Source organism: Sciurus vulgaris (assembly GCF_902686455.1).
Source record: "Sciurus vulgaris genome assembly, chromosome: 1".
Taxonomy (NCBI): Eukaryota; Metazoa; Chordata; class Mammalia; order Rodentia; family Sciuridae; genus Sciurus; species Sciurus vulgaris.
The window spans coordinates 116,933,682-116,956,184 of record NC_136461.1 but is presented as its reverse complement, the minus strand read 5'-3'; the positions used below and the strand labels follow the sequence as shown (position 1 = coordinate 116,956,184).

The 22,503-nt window shown below is 46.3% G+C and overlaps 2 protein-coding genes across 9 annotated transcripts in view; one reads left to right on the top strand and one right to left on the bottom strand.

Annotated features, from left to right (window-relative positions):
• The window catches only part of RXFP4 (relaxin family peptide/INSL5 receptor 4), a 101,182-nt gene that overhangs the window by 50,647 nt on the left and 28,032 nt on the right, over positions 1–22,503 (bottom strand). The window lies entirely within an intron of this gene.
• ARHGEF2 (Rho/Rac guanine nucleotide exchange factor 2) overlaps positions 10,546–22,503 on the top strand; it is a 33,592-nt gene continuing 21,634 nt past the window's right edge. For 3 of the 8 annotated variants that reach the window (XM_079104163.1, XM_079104162.1, XM_079104161.1), the window contains exons 1-3: positions 10,546–10,690; positions 11,265–11,304; positions 12,460–12,553. In XM_079104163.1, coding sequence (XP_078960289.1) covers positions 10,627–10,690; positions 11,265–11,304; positions 12,460–12,553 — 198 coding nt within the window. In that variant the 5' untranslated portion in view covers positions 10,546–10,626. Of the gene's footprint in view, positions 10,691–11,264; positions 11,305–12,034; positions 12,292–12,459; positions 12,554–17,565; positions 17,996–18,184; positions 18,318–22,503 lie in introns of those variants that run through there. The other 5 variants (XM_079104167.1, XM_079104165.1, XM_079104164.1 and 2 more) reach the window with 4 other exon arrangements.

The window sequence follows — 22,503 nt, the reverse complement described above, 5'->3', positions numbered from 1 at the left end:
ATAATTGGAACCCAACTATTATGAACCTAAGGAGGATGGAGCTTTGTCTTCCAAAATGGGACTTTCCCCAGTGGCTCTAGCTCCTCCTTCCTACCTGATCTCAAGAGCAGGTTGGTGTGAGAAGGTAGATGGAGTGAGTATCAGGACACTTGGGTCCCACTTTGGGTTTCATAGAACCAAAAATATTGTCAGAGCTGAAAGGAACTCGGAAATTAAATGACCCAATCCCCTCATTTTACAGATGAGGAAACTGAGGCTCAAAGAACTTTAGGATATTTCTTTTTTTTAAATTTTTTATTTGTTCTTTTTAGACATACATGATAGTAGGAAAAAAGTGTATTTTGAAATAATACATACATGGAGTATAACTTCCCATTCTTGCGGTTGTACATGTTGTGGAGTTACACTGGTTCATATATGAACATAGGAAGGTTATGTCCAATTCATTCTACTGTCTTTCCTATTCCCGTCCCCCTCCCTTCCTTTTATTCCCCTTTATCTAATCCAATGAACTTCTATTTTTCCCTCCCCCGCCCCCACCTTGTGTTAGCATTTGCATATCAAAGAGAACATTCAGCCTTTGGGTTTTGGGGATTGGCTTATTTCACTTAGCATGATAGTCTCCAGTTCCATTTAGGATATTTCTTGAGAAAAGTGGGCTCAGGGTTGGGGCATTGGGCTTATTCCATTTCCAGTCCTGCTGGTTCCAGGTTGAGGCAGACCCAAGATGTCTCAGACTGTCTCAGCAGTTCAATGCTACAATGGGGGAGTTTTGCATATGTTTGGCAGACTTGGGGAGAGGGATTCAATTCTTCCCCCTCCCCTGGAAAATCCCTGACCACTTCCCCAAAAACAGAGGAAGTCAGAAAGAGAAGGTCCGGGGGTCCACATGAAGAGTTCAGTGTGAGTGGTCATTGTGGGGGCCTGCTAGCTATGGAGGGGCACTGTCTCTCTGCTTTGGCAGTGGTCTCCGTGGACAAGTTCCCTTAGCTCTGGTGAGTGGATCACCTTTTCTCGCTCCTGGGCACAGTTGGCTGGGCTGAGTGGGCAGAGAGCACCCTGGTTCTTGTTCCTAAATTGGTATGGATGGGAATTCAGGTGACAAGCAAGGCCTGAAAAGCTCATGCTGAATGGCATGTTCCTACGAGCAGCTGCTTGAAGGCAAAAATGCCCTGGGTACCCCATATGTGGTGCCAGCTGCATTTCAGGGCTTCACGTATCACCCACCTTTCCTGATAAGGCATTAATTTTGCATGTTGGGTGGAGAGGGAACGGAGCCCTGAGCATACTGTTTATCCCAGTAAGGGGAAAGGTTAGCATCAGAAACCAGAGGAGTGTGATTCCAGTGTGCCCTTCCCCTCCCCCTCCAACACTAAAAGGCTTTCTTCTGGAGTGCAGTACTGCCTTTTGGCCAGCAGGGGCCACCCTTGCCTGCAGCTAGTGCTGTAGTTCTGCCGAAGCACAGCCTCCAAAGGGACGCCAGTTTGAGTCTGGGCTGCACCTATGCCAACAGGAAGGGCTGGGCTGGGCAGGGGGCAAGCAACAGGGCTGGGCTGAGGCAGTTTTCCTCCCTGGTGCCCATCACTGGTCACTGACTACAGAGGGCAGTGGTGGCAATGTGTGTTTCAGGAGAAGACTGCAAGCATCGGAATGCCCAGGCCCCCAGGAAGCCCCCTTACTACAGAGTCAAGAAGAACTGGATACCATTTTGGGATCACAGCAGCAGAGTGGCCAACCCTCCCACCTGGTATGGACCGACAGATATCCACTGAGGCTCTTGCTTTCCACCCCTCCCGTGTCCCTTGCCTGTCCAGTCACAACTCTGTGCCTCTTCTGTTCTGCCAGCTGCTAGATCTCTCTGTGCCCAAGCATTGCTCTGACTTTATCTGACCAAAGTGATTCTGTCATCTATACCCCTCTGTCTGCTTCCCTGGGTCTGTATACTCTGGCCCTGACTCTTAGCATCCCGCCTCTGTCTCTTTCTCTAAGACTCTCTGTTTCTCCCTTTCTATGTCTCTGTGTTAATGTGGATATTTCTGTTCCTCTGTTCTTAAAAGGGCCCTGTTTCCCTAGCTGTTATAACCACTTCTTTCTCTGGGCCCCAAGTTCCCATAGCTAAAACTAGACTTATTATTTGTGGGATGAAACTAGGCATCTAGTACCCCAGAAGATGTAAAAGTTCTCTAACAAAATAGCCATGAGTACAGATTGTGAAAGGATATAAAGATTGCCTCAGGGTCAGTGTCTGAAACCAAAATCTAAGGATATACAAGAGCTTTGGAGACACCACTGGGTTTGACAGGTGAGAGTCCCTGAATACATCCCTCAGCTCATCCCTTGACTGGCCAGGGTTTCCAATCCTGGCCTTATTTTGGGGGTGCCTATGACTTGGAAGAAAGGCTAAGAAAAAGAGGCTGTGTACAGCCTGTTAGAGAACTAGCAAGAACCCATCTTAACCCCTCAGCTGCTTTTCTCCACCTGAATCTGTGCATTCCCCATCCAATCTGCTGCCCCATTTCAAAGAGATATAGTAGAAAGAACAGGATTTTAAAGTCAAATGACTCCTGTATCCTTCATTTGTTTTCTTTTCTTGCTTCTCTTTTCTTTTTGAGACAAAGTCTTCTGTTACCCAGGCTAGTCTAGAACTCCTGGGTTCAAGTCATCCTCCTATCTCAGCCTCCTAAGTAGCTGAAACTACAGGGGTATGCCACCATGCTTGACTAATAAAACTATCATTAATTATTGTAATTATTAAATTTTTAAAATGTGTAATTTGGTGGGAGATGTACATCTGCCACCTGTAATCCAGCAACTCTGGCAGCTGAGCAGGAGAATCTCAAGGTCTTTTTTTTTAGTACTGGGGATTGAACCCAGGGGTGCTTAACCACTGAGCCACATCTCCAGCCCTTCTTCATATTTTATTTAGAGACAGGTTCTCGCTGAGTTGCTTAGGGCCTGAGACTGACTTTGAACTTGCTGTCCTCCTGCCTCAGCCTCCCAAGACATTGGGATTATAGGCGTGCACCACTTTGCCCAGCAGGATCTCAAGTTTGAGGCCAGCCTGGGCAATTTAGCAAGACCCTATCTCAAAAGAAAAAAATAAAAAGGGCTGGGAATGTGACTCAGTGGTAGACTGCTTGCCTAGCATACCTAAGACCTTGGGTTCAATCCCCTATACTGCCCAAAATCAAACAAACAAACAAAAAACCAAGCTTGTTTTAACAAGCCCAGCCTGGTAGGGGGAGGGGGTAAGGGAAGGGAGGGGATAGGGGAAGAATGGAGGAAGGAGGATCATGTAGAGGGAAATGAGGGGTGGGGAGGGAGCAGGGGAAGGAAAGATAATAGAATGAGACAAACATCTTTACCCTACCCTACGTATGTACATGTATGATTACACAAACAGCGTGACTCTACTTTTTGTACAATCAGAGAAATCAAAATTGTACCCCATTTGTGTACAGTGAATCAAAAAATAATTTAAAAACTCAGTAATGTTTCTTCTTAAACAAAATACCAAAAAATAAAAAAAAATTTTAAAAATCAAAAGAAAAAAAGACACCCAGCTCCCCTCCCCCTTTCTCTCTTTCTCTTCCTTCCCTTTAGAACTTCCCCCCCCCCCCTTCCACCTTTCTCTTCTGCCCGTTTTGTTTTCTTGCTTCTTGGTATTATGTGTTTTCTTCTTATTTTTCACTAGTGTTTTTTTCCCCCTCTCCTATTCTGCCCTCCTGCTCTGATTCCTATTCTCTCTTCATCTTTTAGCCTTTTCCTTAATATTCTTTGTCTCTGTGTTTGGGGTTGTTTTTTCTCTCTTACTGTAGTACTCTACCAAAGCCTACAGACTAAAAGCCTGCAGGCCTGGGACTGCAGACTGTTCATGTGCCAAGTCTTGCTCCAAACTTAATTTTGTTTGGTCACTTGATGCTTAAACTTTAAAAAATTCTGACGTCCTTAAATGTGCTCTCCAGTTTGTCAGAGTGGCTAATATTTTCTGTTGTATTTTTTCCTTTGTCTTTTTAAATATTCTATTTAAAACGAATCCACAATAAATCAAAGTCATTTCAAGATCTAGAACATCACCAATACTTTTAACTTTGTTTATGCGATCCTCCCATCTCTTGTTTCCCTGTCTCCTGATAATTCTCTTGAATTTTATCACTCATTTACCTTAATTTTTTAAAGTATATATATTTTTTGTAATAGATGGACACAATACCTTTGTATTATTTATTTTACATGGTGCTGAGGATTGAACCCAGGACCTCACATGTGCTAGGCAAGTGCTCTACCACCAAGCCACAACCCCAGCCCTATCTTAATTTTTTTTTAAAGTTGAAAACGAATCTTTTATTTTATTTATTTATATGCAGTGCTGAGGATAGAACCCAGGTCCTCACACATGCCAGGCAGGTGTTCTATCACTGAGCCACAACTCCAGCCACCCATCTTAATTTTTACCTTAAAATTTTTTACCTTTTTGTTTTTCATGGTGCTGGGGATCAAACCCTGGATCTCACACATGCTGTCACTGAGCTCTTCTCCCAGCCCTTAACAGCCTTTAAAAATTGTTTTAACACAGAAATATGCCTTACCTACTAATATATTATATCTCATTTTTGTTTCTGAGTTTTATTTTTATTTATTTATTTATTGGTACGGGGAATTGAACCCAGGGGCACTTAACCACTGAGCCACATCTCCAACCCTTTTTATTTTTTATTTGGAGACAGGATCTTGCTAAGTTGCTTAGGGCCTTGCTAAATTGCTGAAGCTGGCTTTGAACTTGTGATCCTCCTGCCTCAGCCTCCAGAGCTGTTGGGGTTACAGGTGTGTGCTACCATGTCCGATTATTTCTGAGATTTAAAGCAATGATGTCATATTGTATAATATTTTCTATAACTTCTTGTTATTGTTTTTTTTACTTAAAAAAACATTGAACCAAGGTGTGCTGTACTATGGAACCACATCCCCAGGGCGCCCCCCCCCCTTTGGTTTTCTGGTTTTTGCTTTTATTTTTTCCCCTTTTATTAATTTAATTTTTTATTAGAGCTTTGTAGTTATACATAGTAATTGGATTCATTCTGACAAACTCATACATGCATGGAATTCTATTTCAATTCATGATTCCCCTCCTCCACCCCTTTTTTATTTATTATTTTGAGATAGGGTCTCACTAAATTGCCCAGGCTGATCTTGAACTTGGGATCCTCCAGCCTTAACCTAGGATTATAGGCCTGTGACACTGCTCTTTTAACTTGCATATTTTTCAACACTGTTTCTAATTTTTATCCATTTGTTACAAATAGTTATAGTTTGTTCATTTTAATTCCATTCTGTTGACAGACATTTGGATAGTTTTCTTTCTTTGCTATCATGAAGAGTATTACAGTGACACTCTCTTATCCATCTTTTCATGCACATTTGCCAGAATTCCCCCAGGGTATAAACCGTGGAGGAGTAGAATTGTTGTGTCTTAGAGTGTGCAGATGTTCACTTTTATAAGATAATGGGAAATTGTTTTCCACTTCCATCAGCACAATGTAAGAGTGCCCTACAATCCACACCTTTCTCAACATTGTATGTCCTCAGTCCTCAGTCTTGTCTTTCTTTCTTTCTTTTTCTGTTTTTTTTTTTTTTTTTTTTTTTTTTTTTTTTTTGTTTGTTTTCTTTTTTGGTATGAGGCTGTTGACCCAGGGGTGCTTAACCACTGAGCCCCATCCCCAGCCCTTTTTATTTTTTATTTTGAGACAGGCTCTCACTAAGTTGCTTAAGGCCTTGCTAAATTGCTGAGGTTAGCCTTAAACTTGCAATCATCCTGTCTTAGCTTCCAGAGCTGCTGGGATTACAGGTGTGTGCCATCATGCCCAGCAATTTATCAGTTTTTTAATGGTTAGTGCATTTTGGTCATGTTTCAGAGATCTTGTCTACCCCAAGAATATGATGTCTTTCTCCAATATTTTCTTCTAGGATTACTGTTTTAGTTTTTCACATAGTGTTTGATTTATCTCAGTTTTTGTGTTTGATGTAGGTTCAGATTTTTTTTCCCATATAAATACCCATTTGTTTCATTATCATTTCTTTTAAAAATCCTACTTTCCCCAGCAAATGGCTATGGTGCTTTTGTTGAAAATCAAACAACTGTATTGATGTGAGTCTTTCTGGATCTTCTTTTCTATTCCACTGAGCTATTTGCTTCTCTTTATACTAACACCACATTGTCTTCATTAATATAGCTTTAGCTATATTTGAGTCTTTAAACTCAAACAATATAAGTCCTCCAACTTTATTATTCTTTTTAGGATTATCTTGGATCTTCTAGGTCTTTTGTATTTCTAGGTAACTTTTAGAATCAGTTTATAATTTTTTTTGAAAAAAACAAAAATACCTGCTGAATTTTGATTGAGGCTGCATTGAATTTAAAGATTGATTTAAGGGTTGGGGATATGGCTCAGTGGTAGACTGCTGCCTAGCATAAATGAGACCCAGGGGTTGATCCCCAGCACCACACACACACAAAAAAGATTAATTTAGGATTAATTGACATGTCCCCTATGCATGAAAAAAATTTCTATTTACTTAGGCTTTTCTAAAAATAGTCTTTTAATAAAATATTGGTTTTCTTCATACTCATCTTGCCAATCGTTATTGGATTTATTTATAGGTACTGTATAGATATGCTTGCTATTATAATGCTTTATTATTTTTAGATTGTATGTTATAATTGTTTGGTTTGTAGAAATAGAATTGAAAATAAATCCCAGCATAGTGTGTGTGTGTTTTTCCCCCCTGTACTGAGGATTAAGCCCAGGGATATTCTACTACTGAGTTATACCTCCAGTCCTTTTTAATTTAATTTATTTTTAAAACTTTGAGACAAGAGTCTCACCAGGTTGTTAAGGCTGGCTTGAACTTGTGATGTTCCTGCCTCATCTTCCTGAGTAGCAAAGATTAAAGGTGTGGGCCATAGTACACAGCTGGGAGTGGTTTCTAAGTGAACTGTTAGCCATCTTCAAATTAACTTCATTTCTTCTTTTCTGCTGAGTAGAAATGGTGATAATGGGTATCTCTGTCTTGTTTCTGATTTTAGAGGTAATGTATATTAAGTCTAACTTTTTAAAAATATATTTATATATTTAGTTGTCAATGGACCTTTTATTTTATTTATTTATATGTGGTGCTGAGTGTTGAACCCAGGGCCTCACACATGCCAAGCAAGCGCTCTATCATTGAGTCACAACTTTTGTTATTGTTTTCTGTTTGGTGCTGCACAGTGAACCCAGGATCTTATGCATGCTAAGCACAGGCTCAACTACTGAGTTATACTCTCAGTCAGGTTTCTTCATTGAAACTGATTTTTGGCTGTAGTCTGTGAAAGATTCTCTTTATCAGATTAAGGAAGATTCCTTCAATTCCTAATTGCAAGGATTTGCATTTTAGAATGAATGAGCTCTGGATTTTATCATTGCACTTTTCTGCAATTACTGAGATGATTATATTTTTTCCCCTTTAATATGTTATTGAGGTAAATTACATGTGAAGTTTTTCTCACATTAAACCATCCTTGTATTCTTAGGATAAATCTAATTTTGTTATGATGGTTTGTCTTTTTCTTTCTTTTTTGTGGGGGAAGGTGTTACTGGGCATTGAATCCAGGGGTGCTCTACCATTGATCTACACCCCTGACCCTTTTTACTTTTTATTTTGAGACAGGGGCTCATTAAGTTGCCCAGGCTGTTCTCAAATTTGTGATCCTTGCACCTCAGCCTCCCAAGTTTTTGGGATTACAGGCATGTGCCACTATGACTGGCTACATTATCTTTTTTATATACTGCTAGGTTTTATTCGTGGTATTTATATTGTGGTATTTATACTGCTGTATAATAAACCAACCCCAAATTTAGTGGCTTAGCAAACAACCATTTTTGGTTCCAATTTTATAAGTGGGCAATCTGCCTAGGCTCAGCCAATAGTTCTTCTGAGTGTGTGTGTGGGGGGCAGGATACTGGGGATTGAACCCAGGGGTACTCTGCCACTGAGCTACATCCACAGCACTTTTTTTTTTTCCAGGCAGGGTCTTGCTAAATTGCCCAAGCTGGCTTCAAATTTGTGATCCTCCTGCTTCAGCTTTCTGATCTGCTGGAATTATAGGCATGTGCCACCGTGCCTAGCTAGACTTCTTCTTAATAGGAAGAGCTGCAAATAATCTATGATCATTAAAATACTTTTGCTATTATTTTGTTTGGGATCTTTGTACTTATGTGTACAAGAAAGATCAGCCCATATTTTCTTTTGTTGTATGTCCATGTATAGTTTCAGATTCAAGGTTTTAGAGAGTTGAAGTGTTTCTGTTTTTATTTTTGTTTTCTATTCTTTGGAAGAATTTGTATAACCTGTTAGTGATCTGTTCTGGAAAGTTCTGTCCAAAACAGTTTGGCCTGGTGTTGTTTTGTTTTGCTTATGGAAGATTAACAACTGATTCCATTTCTTTAATAGGACCATTCAGACTTTCTATTTCTTCTTGATTCAGTGTTGGTAAGTTATATATCTGTTTCTTTCTTTTGGTAAGAATTTGTCTATTTTGTTTGCATTTTCAAAATCATTAGCAAAAAGTTGTAGGTACTGTTCTCTTACTTTTTAATCATTGCTCAGTCAGTAGTTAGATCCACTTTTTTTTCTAAAATTTTTTTGACCTTTATTTATTTATTTGTATGTGGTGCTGAGAATTGAACCCAGTGCCTTGCACGTGCCAGGCAAACACTCTACCACTGAGCCACAACCCCAGCCCTAGATCCACTTTTTTTTTTTTTTTTGCGGTGCTGGGGATTGAACCCAGGGCCTTGTGCTTGCAAGGCATAGATCCACTTTTTATTCTAATTTTATTTATGCCTTCTCTATTACTCTTTGTGTATTTTACTCACCTGTTTCTAAAACACAACTCTTGGTTTTATTGACCCTCTCTGGTTTACTATTTTGTTGATTTCAGATTTTCTTTCTTTCTTTCTTGTAACGGGGATCAAACTCAGGTTGTGGAGCACTCTAGGCAAGTGTTCTACCACTGAGCTACCTCCCCGCCCCTTTTGATATTTGATTTTGAGATAGGTTCTCTCTAGGATGCTGAGGCTGACCTTGAACTTTTGATCCTTTTGCCTTAGCTTCCCAAATCACTGGGATTACAGGCGTGCAGCACTGTACCAGCATGGTTTTGCCTTTTTATATACTTTCTTTCAGTTTTCTTCGTGTTTGTTCTGTTCCTTTTATAACTTCTTAAGTTAACTCATTACTTTTGAAGCTATTAAAAAAAATCATATGAAATTTTAAGGCTACAGATTGCCCTTGAAAACCACTTGCTATGTCCCTTGGGTTTTGTTTTATAGTATTTTCATTTTTGTAGAGTTTAAAAAATTTTTGTTTTGTTTTAATTGTGGTTCTAATGATTGAACACAGGGTCTAGCACATGCTAGGCAAGCACTCTACCACTGAGCTACACCCCCAGTTCTAGAGATTTTTTTTCTGGTTTCATTTGAGGAATTTTTTTTTTTTTTTTTGGAAAAAATTTAAATGTAACATATACATAGAAAAATATAGAAAATTTACACATACAGTGTAGTAAATAATTAGGGAGCAAACACCTGTATAACCACCCTGGGTAAAAAGTAAAATAAGTTAAATTAAAAATAAAAAAACAGATTCTAGCACTGCAAAGAATAAAAAAAATAGGTGGGCACAGTGCCACATCCCTAGCCCTATTTTGTATTTTACTTAGAGACAGGGTCTCCCTGAATTGCTTATTGCCTGGCTTTTTGCGGAGGCTGGCTTTGAATTTGAGATCATCCTGCCTCAGCCTCCTGAGCTGAGATTACAAGGGATTACAAGTGTGCACCACCTTAAATCCAGACTACCTAAATTTATTTCATTCCCTATCTGGCCTCTATAGGTTGAGTTTGTCATTTCTGGAAATCATTCAGAGTAAATCTTTTCTCTTCAAAAATATTTTGTATTTTGGGCTGGAGTTGTCACTCAGTGGTGGAGCACTTGCTTGGCATGTGTGAGGCACTGGGTTTGATCCTCAGCACCACATAAAAATAAATAAATAAAAATAAAGGTATTGGGGGCTGGGGAGATAGCTCTGTCGGTAGAGTGCTTGCCTTGTAAGCACAAGGCCCTGGATTCCATCCCCAGCACCCAAGAAAAAAAAAAAAAAAAGAAAGAAAAAGAAAAGAAAAAATAAAGGTATTGTTTCCATCTACAACCAAAAAAAATTTAAAATTTTTTCTATATTTTAAAAGCCTGATATACAATGTATACATGTATTAAGACATCACATTGCATAGTATTAAAATGCAGACTTATGATGGGCCAATTAAAAAAATAAGAAGAGTTTACTGCAGTAGAGTGATGATCTAAATAGCAGGAATAACTTCCCAACTATATCAAGTGGAATATCCCAGATGTAGGTAGTGGAGCCTGGGGGAGGTTCTGAATTTGTAGAAATGCGAAGCTGAGGGAAGGGGAAGAGCATGCTGGGAGAGGGGTGAAGCTTGACCTTTGTATGAGAACTCTTGACTTGATTTTAGGGTCAGGGCTTCCTGTCATCCATCTGCTGACTCTTTGGACCACTCAGTCACTGGCATGCTTTCCAAGTCCGCATCCATGAGTGCCATCAATTGCCTCTTGGAGCGCTCAGATCCAGATGGTGAGTAAAGGTGGGGAGCGAGGCAAAGACGGACCCTTCTCCGATCCATCTCATCACTAGTCCTCCTATCAGCGTTTAGCATCTAGATGTCCTGGATGACCTCCAACCACACCCTTGAACCCCCCAGAATGTCATTATTCAAATGAGAGATCTTAATTCAGGACTTTGGCATGTTGAAACTTCTGCCAATAAAAGGGGACAGGACAGAGTGAGGCTCTCCAGCCTCTTCTGTCACCAAAAATGGAGGACAATTATTTGCAATGCACCTTTTCCTCCAGATGGAGTACTGGGAACTCAGTGTTAATCCTTAGTCCTCTCCATTCACCAGAAACAGAACTGAAACATCAGGCCCTTCTCCCCCTTCTTCACATAACCCTGGTTCCTAAGTTCTTCAGCTGTGCTCTGCTCAGAACCCCGCCCTCCCTCCCTGCTCCCTGGTGCCCGCCCTCAGGAATGGCGTCACATGCACCTGCAGCTTGGGAACCTGATCCAGGTGGAGGGGGTGGGAGAGGCAGCCCTGGGCGCCTTTGTCTGGCTTTAGCTAGACACTTCTCTTCTCCTTCTTTGTTGGCAGGACGTTCATCCCAGTCCTCTGCCACTGACCTCAGCAAACGGTGAGTTTGGGGGACTGGGATCCCTTCAAAGGCCTAGATGGGGGAGGAGTGATGGGTCAGGACCATGGGTTTTGTAGCCCCCAGAGTCTCTGCTTCCTGACACACACTTCCCTTAACATTTCCGATTAAAGATCTCCAAATAACCTTCTCCCTGAGATGCATCAAATTCACCCTCTTCTCAGGTTTACCACAGACCCACGGGATAGCGGAGAAATTAGGGAAAGAAAAGAAGTAACCAGATCACAGAGTGTCAGCTGAGTAAGCTGTTTGCCCTTGTCAAAGATACAAAGGTGGATGGGCAGATGGGCTCTTGGACAGGCAGTGAGAGACGATGACCAAGGACCATGCGTCGGCTTTGGATGGTTCAGATAATCCAATGGGTACTGGCCCTAAGGAGAGCTATGCAAGGGCTGTAGAGTTCTCAGAAGAGGGCAGGGACTGAAGGCATAGTTGAAGAACAGAGACAGAGTCAGAGAGATTGCAATAACTAAATAAGCCATGTAAAATCAGCACCTGTTCATTTGGCTGCTATGGCTGAAGTCTGATTAGAGTGGGACAGTCTTCTAAGTGTGGCTGTGTGAGCAAGTCCCGGGCCCTTTAAGATATCGGGCTCTGATTTGTGGTCCTAAAATTCTCCCGCTGACACATCCTCCTGGCTCTGGGCTTGGGATTAGCTCATGGGATGGGGCTGATGAAATCCCAGGAAATTCAGGCCTTATTGGCTTTAGGCCCAGAGGCTCTTTCCAAACAGCACAGGGTCTGCACAGGGCTCTTGTTCTGAGGGGGGAAAATGCCCCCCTGGAGGGCCCTCACTCCGCTCCACTTCCTTTGGGAAGCAGCATGAGAGCAGAGATTTGGCCCACCCATCCTGAGCCTGGATTAGGTAGGAAGGGGGAGTCTTTGTGTATCTGGGAGGAGCCTGAAGTTTTCCTCATAAATAGAGGGGCCTGAAAAACTGAAGTGTCTACCTCCAGGAAGCTGTAGAAGGTATGTGTGGGGTGCCTTTCCATCCTTCCTCCTTCTTCTTCACTCTTCCTCCTATCTCCATTTCCTATCTGCCAGCCATGGCATCTTCACCCACTCTCTCTCCACCATTTCTCTGGAAGTATCTTTTTCTTGACTCCATCTTCTCACTTCTTCTTTTTCTCTCTGCAGCTGGAACCAGCTGGAAGGGAACTCAGGTACCTGGGCAGGCTCCTCCCTGCGACGGACCTTCAGCTTCCTCTTCCTCATGACTGGCAAGTCAAAGGTAGGAGATAGAAAGGGAAGCAGGGGGCCTAGACTTGCTGCCCTCTCCAGTTCCCCTCCTCCCCAGCCCATGCCACCCCTCGCCAACCTTCCCTATTAGAGATTCAGGGCAACAGCTCAAATTTTAAGAGAACATATGCTCACTCTTCCAGCCTCTGTGTCTGCGTCCCAGTAAATCGCCTTTTCTCTGCTCTAACCCACGCCTCCAGCTTAGCAGTCAGCTGTGGACAGCTGGAAAAAGGGAAAAGAGCTAGGAGCCTCAGGAGCTGAGGCATGGCATTGCATTCCCTTACTTTAGGCCTCACGTAGCTAAGAGGTGGGCTGCAGAAATCTTATTTGTCCATTATTATTGGGCATAATAATGATAATAATTACAGCAAGACTTTTTACTTCTTCATAGAGTATTCGAGTTTGCAAAGGACTTTTACACTCATAATTTTATGGGTGGAAATGGCAGCTGAAGGAGTTGAAATAAGATCATAGGCGGAGTGCAAGCTAGGAAAGTGTACGATTATAAAGGACCTGTACTTGTGTGGTTATGTGTGTCCGATCCCAGGAAGTGAAAGTGCATTGCTCTCTTCCTTGTAACCAACCCCCTTCTCTGGTGCCTGCAACTTGAATTCATTTCCACTTTCTTTATTTACTGGCAGAATGAGCCACATTCCTTTTCTTCTCATGACTTCCTCAGGTATGCATGAGTTTTCCAATCTGGGGCAGCTTCTGAGCATTAAGAGAAACTCCAGAGAAGATATCCTAGTCATCCTGAAGAACCATGGGATTTTCTCACTGTAAGGTTGCTCAGACTCCCCCACTGGCTCCTCCTGAGGGCCTAGTGCTGTTCCTTGGGCCAGCCTCTGAGCCAGATTCCCTTCCTCTGAGTGAGCTGGGAGTAGAGATGTAAGCAGGTCACCTGTTTAGTACCTTCTCACCACTGGCATTAGGTAAGGAGTTCAGACTGATGAAGGCTTCAGACAGGGTGCATCTCAGAAAAGCAACTGGAGAATCAAAGTCTGCTGAAGGTCAGGGAGGGTAGGTAGAGCAGTGAGGAGCAAGAATTCTAAGAGACCAAAGCAAATAAAACAGCCCTTGGGTGTCTGAGTCCCACTGCCCAGAGTCTCTGTCAGTTCGGGGCAGGAAAGTCTAGTGGAGGAATCACCCTCTTTTTTTGCAGAGGGAATGCTAGAGGAAGTCAGTACTGTCCAGGCCCCAGATAGTCTGTGTGCTCACCCTTAGCCTAACAGCCATGTAGGAGGCTGAGTAACCTGATGAAGGGGAATGTGGGCAGAGACTTTGGAGCCCAGACAAGAAACAGGAAAGAACCTGAGTAAGCCAGGATATTGTCCAGTTTGGCCTTCCCTCACCACGGTTTCTGGTCCTGTCTTCCTGTTTCCCTCTCTGCTATGCTGTGGTCCAGCTTCCTTCCACCCTCTTGGGAAGGTGTGCTCCTGCTTCACTTAATTGCTCCAACCCAGGATGTGGAACACGGCAGGTAAACATCAGGGGGTGGGCCTGGACAGCAGCTCAGTCAGGCAGTGAGAGAAGGAAGCATTTCCATTCCACTTTCCCAGAGGTCATCTCATTTAATTCTTATAAAAACTCTGAATAAGTGGTTTTCTTTTTCTTTCAGTACTGGGGCTTGAACCCAGGGCACTTCACCACTGAGCTACATTCCCAGCTCTTTTTATTTTGAGACAGGTCTCACTAAGTTGTCAAGGCCGGCTTTGAACATGGATAAGTATTTTAATCTCCATTTTACAGACAAGCTAACCCAGAGCTAAATTACTTGCCCAAGATCCCATAGCTAGTAAAAGGTGGAGCTTTGACATTGTTGCCTCTGGCCCTCTCAGTAAACACAACCTAACAGTCTGTCTCCTCCCTCTTCCATCAGCCTCTGTTGATGATTATGCCTTAATCCCCCTCACCCCCCTGCATATACAAGTCCAGAGTAATGAGAAGAAACAGAGCTCTTCTGGACAATGCAGAGCCTGGGTCCAGACATCTCCAGGGCTTATGCTGTTCACCACCGGCCAAGCCTCTGGCAATCCAGTCCTTCTCTAGGGTTCCTCTCCAGGGAAATGGGAGGGATATGTTTTGTCAAATTAAACGGGCTAAAGAAGGTGGTGGCTACTTTTAGATTCTGGCAGAAATTTTAATTTTTATGCATATAAAAAATAATTTCTGGAAATTTGGAAAATATCACTAGAGGGGGGGACTGGAATGAAGGAATGGATTTGGGAAAGGCAGGGGTGGGAGGAGAAGGAAAAGTGTTCATTATTGCACAGGCTACAGAAAATGGAAACTGAGTCAAGCAGCTGACTTAGCTCACTCATGCAGGTGTTTTTAAAGGTAGAACAGCTTTCTTTACCTCCCTCCTGCTTCAATTTTGTCTGGTTTTTTTATTTTTTTTATTTTAGTACCAGGGATTGAAGATTGAACCCAAGGGTTTTACCACTGAGCCACGTTCCTGGTTCTTTTTATGTTTAATTTAGAGACAGGGTCTTGTTGAGTTGCTTAGGGCCTCACTAAGTTGCTGAGGCTGGCCTTGAACTTGCAATCCTCCTGCCTCAGCCTCTCAAGACGCTGGGATTACACATTGCACCATCACATCCAGCTCATTTTTGTCTTCTAAGAGGATAATGAGCTGGGTAACAAACAGCAAGGGGATAAAAAAATAATAGTAGACTATTTTGAGACAGGGTCTCACTAAAAGGAGACAGAAATGGATCAGGCTAGCCAGCCTTCCTTCCTTTTTTGTCTTTTCTGTTTTTTGGTATTGGAGATTGAACCTAGGAGCATTCTACTACTGATCTACATCCCAATCTTTTTTTAAATTTTATTTTGAGACAGGGTGTTACTAAGTTGTGCCACTGTGACTGGCCCAGCCTCTTTCAATACTATCTACATTATGTTTATGGACTGAGAGGTCCTTAAAGGCCCTGGGATTCAGCTGGGCATGGTGGCTCACTCAGGTAGTCCCAGTGAGGCAGGAGGATCACAAGTTCAAGGTCAACCTCAGCAATACTGTGAGACTCTCAGCAACTTAGCGAGATCCGGTCTCAAAACAAAAAATAAAAAAGAACTGGGGATGTAGTTCAGTGGTGAAGCACCCCTAGGATCAATTCCCACTACCAAAAGAAACAAACAAAAAAGAGTCTGAGGTTCAAATCTTAGGTTTATTGGGTACCCAGGCAGAGTTTGGCCCTTTAAGATTCTATCCTCTGTTTGCAGAACCCTCAGCCCCATGCGTGGGAGAAAAGCTGAGGTCCCAGCCCAATCCTGGTCTCTGGGCCCCCAGTGGGTGGAGCCATGAAGCTAGGATTTTGTCCTTTGGCTGGCTGTTTTTTAAATTTAGTACATTCCTAAGCCTTGGCTGACCACTGAGGGGAGGTAAGTTCTGGGGCCAGGAACCTCAGGACTGCTGGTTTGGGGGAGTTCTTGTGGCCTTCCCATAGTCTCCCCTGCAGGTGCAATCCTAGAGGAACCAGCCCAGGCCCTGGAAAAGCCCTTTATTCTTTCAGTCATCATCGAGCCAAGACTGGGTATGGTTTATTTCCTTTCCTGTCTCCCCTTACCCCCATTCTGAGAATGTAATCCAGGGGTGCTCTACCACTGAGCTATATTTTAAAATTATGTGATAAAGTCTTGCTAAGTTGCCCAGGATGGCCTTTAACTTACTATCCTCCTGCCTCAGCCTCCCAAGTAGCTAGGATTACAGGCCTGTGCCACCAGGCTTGGCTCCTCTCCTTTTTTCCTGATCTTTGCTGTATAAGGATCCTAAACAGGAGAATGGGTGAAGAAGGTGAAGAAGGAGTTGCTAGGCAAGGGGGGAAACCAGAGGAGCAGTAATGGGGGTGGTGCTGGGGGTGAGGAGTCCAACCAGCTCAGCCAGTGGTGAGGCAGTGAAGCCCAAAATAGAGGCAGAGGCTAAAATTGGCACCTAGAGGAGTGCTGAGTTGGGCTTGAAACCTCCAGTCTGGTCCTGCTGCTGAGTCCAGCAGGGAGTTGCTGGACCTGGGCTGGGCCTCTTCTCCCTCCCTCCTCCTCCCACACCTTTTGGGAGCAGAATCAGGCAGGACCTTGCAAACATAGTATGCTCTGTCCTAGAGCTCTTTGTGCTTCTGATTTCTACGCAGAAATGGGACACCCTGAGAGGAGGAAATGAACTGCAATGTGAGTGATTACAGTTAGAGAGGAGGAGGAATTTTCCCAATAGCAGGAAACTCACCAAAGGTGGAGGTTGGCACAATTTGGGGCAATCATTTTGGTATGGAGGATTTAACCCAGGAGTGCTTTACCACCAAGTTACTTAAGGGGCTTTCTGAGGGTCTCACAAGATTGCAGAGGCTGACCTTGAAATTTCCATCCTCCTGCTTTAGACTCCCAAGTCAGTGGGATTACAGGCGGGACCATGGCTCCTGGCTCCATTTTCCTTCTAATGGAGACACTTATTAGTCGTGCCCCGTTTCCTGATTGGGGCAGGCTGTTTTCTAGTCTTCTGGTTTCGGTTTAACTTGCAACAGAAAGAACTAAGGTTAGACACACGGAAGGACTTCCTCAGCTTCCTAGCCTTCGGGCAAGGTTGCTAATTCCCACCTACACCCTCCAAAGTAGATGGCAGAGGCGGAGCTAGGAGGAGGATGGGCAGTGTGGTCCGGAAGGGCCCAGAGAGGTGGAGGCTTGTGGGAGAATTCTCTCCTCTCGATTCTTTGACTTTTGGGAACGGATCTTCTCCTTTAAACCTACTAGAGATTCATCTTTTAGTTCTTTTGATTTGCCCTCCCTCTCGCCACCCCTGCCCCCAATCATAAAAGGGGTCTGTTTATTCTGGCCTGCTTTGATGGGCCCTGAAGGCCAGGAAGGAACTGGTCCCGGGTTCCCTGGAGAGCTGGGGGCGGGAGGAATCCTTTGGCCCGAGGGTCTTTAGAAACTGAAGTTAAGTGGCGGAGAAGGGGGAGGGGAGGAAGACCCGAGGTCCGGCGTGGACTGCGGGGCTGGTCACCGGCGGGATTTAGGAAAAGCCGAGCTAAGAGGCGGGTCACTGGGGCGAGGGGACGTCCCTAGGCGCCGGAGGGGAAACCAGCAGAAGGGCCCCTCAGGTCGGTCCGGTCACCCCTTTCCTCCAAGCTGCCCCGACACAAACCCGGCGCCCCGTCCCGCGCGCCGGTACCCCGCCCTCGCTCCGCTCCGCCTCCCCCCTTCCTGAGCTCGGGCGGGGGAGGAGACTAGGGTTTGAGGAACTGGCGCTGGGTGCCGGGCGAGGGGAGTCAGACTTCCTGTCCCCGAGACCGACGCGTGCGGGCCGGACCCCTCCCCCGCCCACCCCCACAATAGCTGGACGCCTGGGTCCGCGCCGCGTCCTCCCGGCTCCCCCCATCGGATTATGTCTCGGATCGAATCCCTCACGCGGGCGCGGATCGACCGGAGCAAAGAGCTGGCCAGCAAGGTGGGCTCTGCAACCCCTCCTCTCGCGTCGCGGCCCTCGGGTGCCCTGGGACCCCGCGCACCCGCCGCGCACCCCTTGTCTCGGCGTCTGCTTTCTGGGCGCCAAAATCGGGCGGAGCGGTGAATCGGAAAGCGGCGGGACGGGGTGGGTGGGGACTGTGAGTGAGTGGGGAGGGGGTTGGGGGAGCCCGAGGCGCGACCCGCGCCTCCAGCTCGGCGGCGCGGATTCTGTGCCGGGATCCCGGGAGAGAGCAGTCTGGGTTTGGTCGCCTCCGATCGGGCGGGACCGGGTGATTTTTGTCGCTCAGAAGAAAGTTGCTCCGGTAAGGGACCAAGCGGGAAGAGGGAGGTGTGTGTATCGGGGTCCGGATGGTGGAATCTCTCTGGCACCCCCTCTGCGCCGGACTGTCACTGGGTTGCTCTCGGCGGTACCCCCACACCAGTCGCTGTCTAGGTCGTTCCCCCTTTGTCCCCGCCATCCGGCTGAGGGGGCGGGAGGGGGTGGTTTCCCAGCTTCCTCCCACCACTACCACCACCACCACCACCACCACCACCACCCCTCCAAGACAAAAGTCAGCTCCTCCTCTCCTCGCAAATGGACTTTCCAGCTGTGATTCAGTTCTCCCCTCGGGGTGGGCGGGTGGCTGGGGTCAGACGGCTTACTCCCCACCCCCCACCCCGACCCCAGGCAATCACCTCAGGTGAAGGGAGCAGAGGTCTTTGTGTAACTAGGATTCTTTCCTCCCTACCGAGCACCCCTGTGCCTGGGGTCCCCCATCCCTCTCTGCCCCACCAGCTTCCAAGCTCCTTGTTCTCCCAACCTAAAACAACCCCGAAACCCTTAGGATGACAGACCCGGGCACTGTGTTCCTGCCCCTCTCCGCCTTCCTCTGCGTTTATTCTCTTATCTCCTGGTGTTGGGGGCCCATTACCTGTCATCTCTAGTCTGTGTGTATAATTATACACACGTACACTGGCGCGCGCGCACACACACACACACACACCCACGCCCATCATGACCTCTTGGCCACTGCTTTCAAAGTATCCTTTATCCCTGTCTTTGTATCCATACCCACTCCCAAATACCATGACCTGTCTACACTCCAGACCCCAGAAAATGATCAAACACTTTAACTAAATAAATGGGAACAGGGAAGAAGGTGGTGTAAGCAGACAGCACTTTCCAGGGCCTTGGGGGCTCCCACATTGTGCCATTCTCAGAAAGGCCAGAACCCAGCCCAAAGCTGCTTTAATCTTCATCTCTGGCTTCCCTCCCATGTCTGGTGGGTGGCCAACCTAGCTGATCACCATCTTTAGGCAAGAGAGCCCTCCAGGGGGTGGAAACCCCTCACCTCCACCTCTCTCCTGATTCTTAGGCAGGATACCTACCTGTCTTGATGCTAAACTGGTAGAAGGTTCATCCTAGGGTAGAACTGGGGATGGAGACGGGCAGGGAAAGAGGATTTAAGACTTTCCTTAGGGAATTGGTATTAGATTCTGCTAACCGGAAAGCAACCGGGGATTTGAGTAACCCCTAAGACAAACAGAGGGCCCGGGTGAGATGGCTGAAGTGTGGTGGAACAGTGGGGTGGCAGACAGGCTCTTCACAACCCTGCGCCAGGCCAGGCCCCGGCTCCAAAAGTCTGTTTATTTTTTCAACCGTTTGAGCTGAGACCCTGGAGTAGAGCCAAGGGGGGGCGGGAGAGGCTTTTTGAAACCACGGAAATAGGTTCCACCCTAAAAAGGAAAGCCATGGGGGAGCCAGTGGGAGGGGGCAGACCTGGCCGAGGGGGGTGTAGGGAGAGATCCTGGGAGGATAAATACTGGGGTCCTTTCTCCATTAATGAGGCAGCCAGGGGGCCAGATACCTGGATCTTTGTGCCCTGTTTTTTGTTGTTATTTGTTTGTTGTCACCTCCCCCAGTAGGGAACTGAGGATCCAGAAGCCTGGTTCTTCTTTCTGCCTTGAAGCTGGCCATTGGGGGGGTGGGATTTGGGAATCTGGCAGGGGGTGGGGAATGGGGGACTCTGTGGGTGGATCTGAGAGGGCAAGAAGGCCACAAGAGGAGGGAGGGTGTCAGTTTGGGCTGGTCGGAAGGGGAGGGCCACCTCCGGAAAGCTGTGGTTACGGAAGAGGGGAGTTGGTTCTTAGCCAACAAACCCTGGGTCCCCTCTTCCCCCCTCCCCCCAAGCACACCAGCTGTCTCCTTTCTTTTTATACTATGGTGGGAAGTAGAGGGGGGCACACTGGAAAGGAGATTATTTGAGGAAGAGGGTCTCTCCCCTGCTACCTCTGTGGGGGGATGGGTCAGGGCACCCCACCCACTCCCCATCCCTGTCTTACTCCCTGGACCTCCTCCTAGAAGAAGGAATTGAAGTACAACCTGCCTCTTTCTCTTTCCCACCCTCTTAGGATCTTTCCCGCCCCCCAGGCTTCCTTTTTTCTTTTCACTCCATTTCTATTCTTCCAGGCTGTCTTCAGTTCTCTACCCCCGTAATTCTCTCTGCTCTACTTCCTACCTCCTCAAACCTCAGAGCCCACAGATCCCCTTTCTCTCCCTTCAGTCTCTTGCTCTTCCCTCCCTCCTTTCCCAAGCCCTAACCTTCAGGTCCCTCCGAACAAAAGATCCTTTTCTGCCAAACAGGGGCCAGAGATGTAGGGATGGCTCTGAAGGCTAGAGGCCCCCTTGGGATCTCTGGGACCCCAGCATTGGTGTGTATGGTGGGCAGGTGGAATGGGGAGTGAGGAGGGGAGACTCTCTTTGTTCTGAGTACTAGAGAGGTGGCTGGCTTTGTGTGCAGGACCAACAGGGTAGCTAGAGAGGAGAGCTGGGGACCCTCAGAATGGAGCCGGGAGGGCTGGTGGCTTTGGAGAAGAGTTGAGGAATTGGGGTCCTCCTGGAGGCAGAGGCTTTTAGGTGCATAGAGAACTGTAGGGGTTATGGAGGTTAGGGAAAGAACTGAGGGGGAGGGGAGAAACAAGGATGGCCAGAAGGGAGCTGAAAGCTGAAGTCAGTCACCAAGGGACTGCAATGAGGGTTCATGGTGTGGAGGGTGCCTAAGTTAGGGTCTGCTGTGGGAGTTCAGGAGGCATCTGTCTGTCTGATCTCAATCCCCCTGGCTCTGGAACTGTGACCTTGGGATCAGGGAAGGGACAGATCAGAATGTGTGAATCCCTTGTGTGCATGTTACCTGTGTGTTGGGGTGTGTACCTCTGTGTGTCTGTCCCCCAGTGCTCTAAGTTATTCTTTGAAATAGTGGACACCAGAGTAGGGGGATCATGCTCCCTGGATATGAGGAAGGAGTTCCATTCTTAGCTTCAGCCTCTGGTTTGAAGAATCATGGAGGAGTCAAGTGAGTGGATTGGTCAGGGTTCCTGGAGCTGGTAAGAGAAATGGCTGAGAAATGTTGGCTGGCTGGGCTGTCTGAGTTTGTTTGTGTCTCCTTGCGGGAGGGGGGAAGGCTGCAGGCAGCAGCTGCCCCCCTCCCAACTCAGCCGGCCTGCCCTGTGCCAGGAGGGCAGGGAGTCCTGGCACGGCTATTGTTCACTTGCACAAATGCCCGTCTGTTTGCATCGCAACCCCCCCTTGTCTCTCTCCTGGCCTGACAGGTGTGGCCGGGTGCGGGGGCAGGCTGGGATCCAGGGTGACTCGGTCTCAGGGTCTTAGCCTGATTTTATTCCCTGTGGCCCTGAGTGCCCTTCTTTTGCTTCATCAGTGTGCTCACCCCCATTATCCGGTCTCATCTTCGTTCATTAAGCAAGCATTTATTAAGTGCTTTTGTGTGTGTTCCCTATTATTTTCTGTGTTGTTTCTGCCCTTGGCACTAGTGTTTTCCATTTGGCAGCCTTTTCTTAGCCTCCTGTCTTCATCTTGTCCCTGGAAGCTCCTAAGGGAGCTTGACCTGGCTGAGAGCATCCTAAGTTCTTTCCTCAGTCCGTGGGCAGGAAGCTTCTCCTTCCTCACTTCCCAGCCCTATATCTCATCCTCCCTGACTCAGTGACTTTGCACTGTTGCTGTCTGGGGGCTGAACCACAGATGACTGGAATCCCAGTGGACTCCTCTGAGCTCTCTGGTCTGGACAGAGGCCTCACCACCTTGGGAAAGGGGCTGCTGCTAACTGCAGCTGGAACCAAAGTGGTTGTGAGAGGATGGAAAGACCCGAAGGCTCCAATAAGGAAAAAATGGGGTCCCCAGAGCAGGGTGCTGCTGAGACCCCATATCTTGATGTCCTCCTCTTCCCTGCCCTTCCTTTCCTTTTCCTTCCTTCCCTTCTTCCTTCTCAAACATGTGTTGGGTACCTATTGTATATAGTCTCTCTCTCTCTCTTTTTTTGGTATGGGGGATTGAAACCTGGAGTGCTTAACACTGAGCCACATCTCCAGTCCTTTGTTATATTTTATTTAGAGACAGGGTCTCACTGAGTTGCTTAGGCCCTTGCTAAGTAGCTGAGGCTGGTCTTAATCCTCCTGCCTTAGCCTCCCAAACTACTGGGATTACAGGTGTGTGAC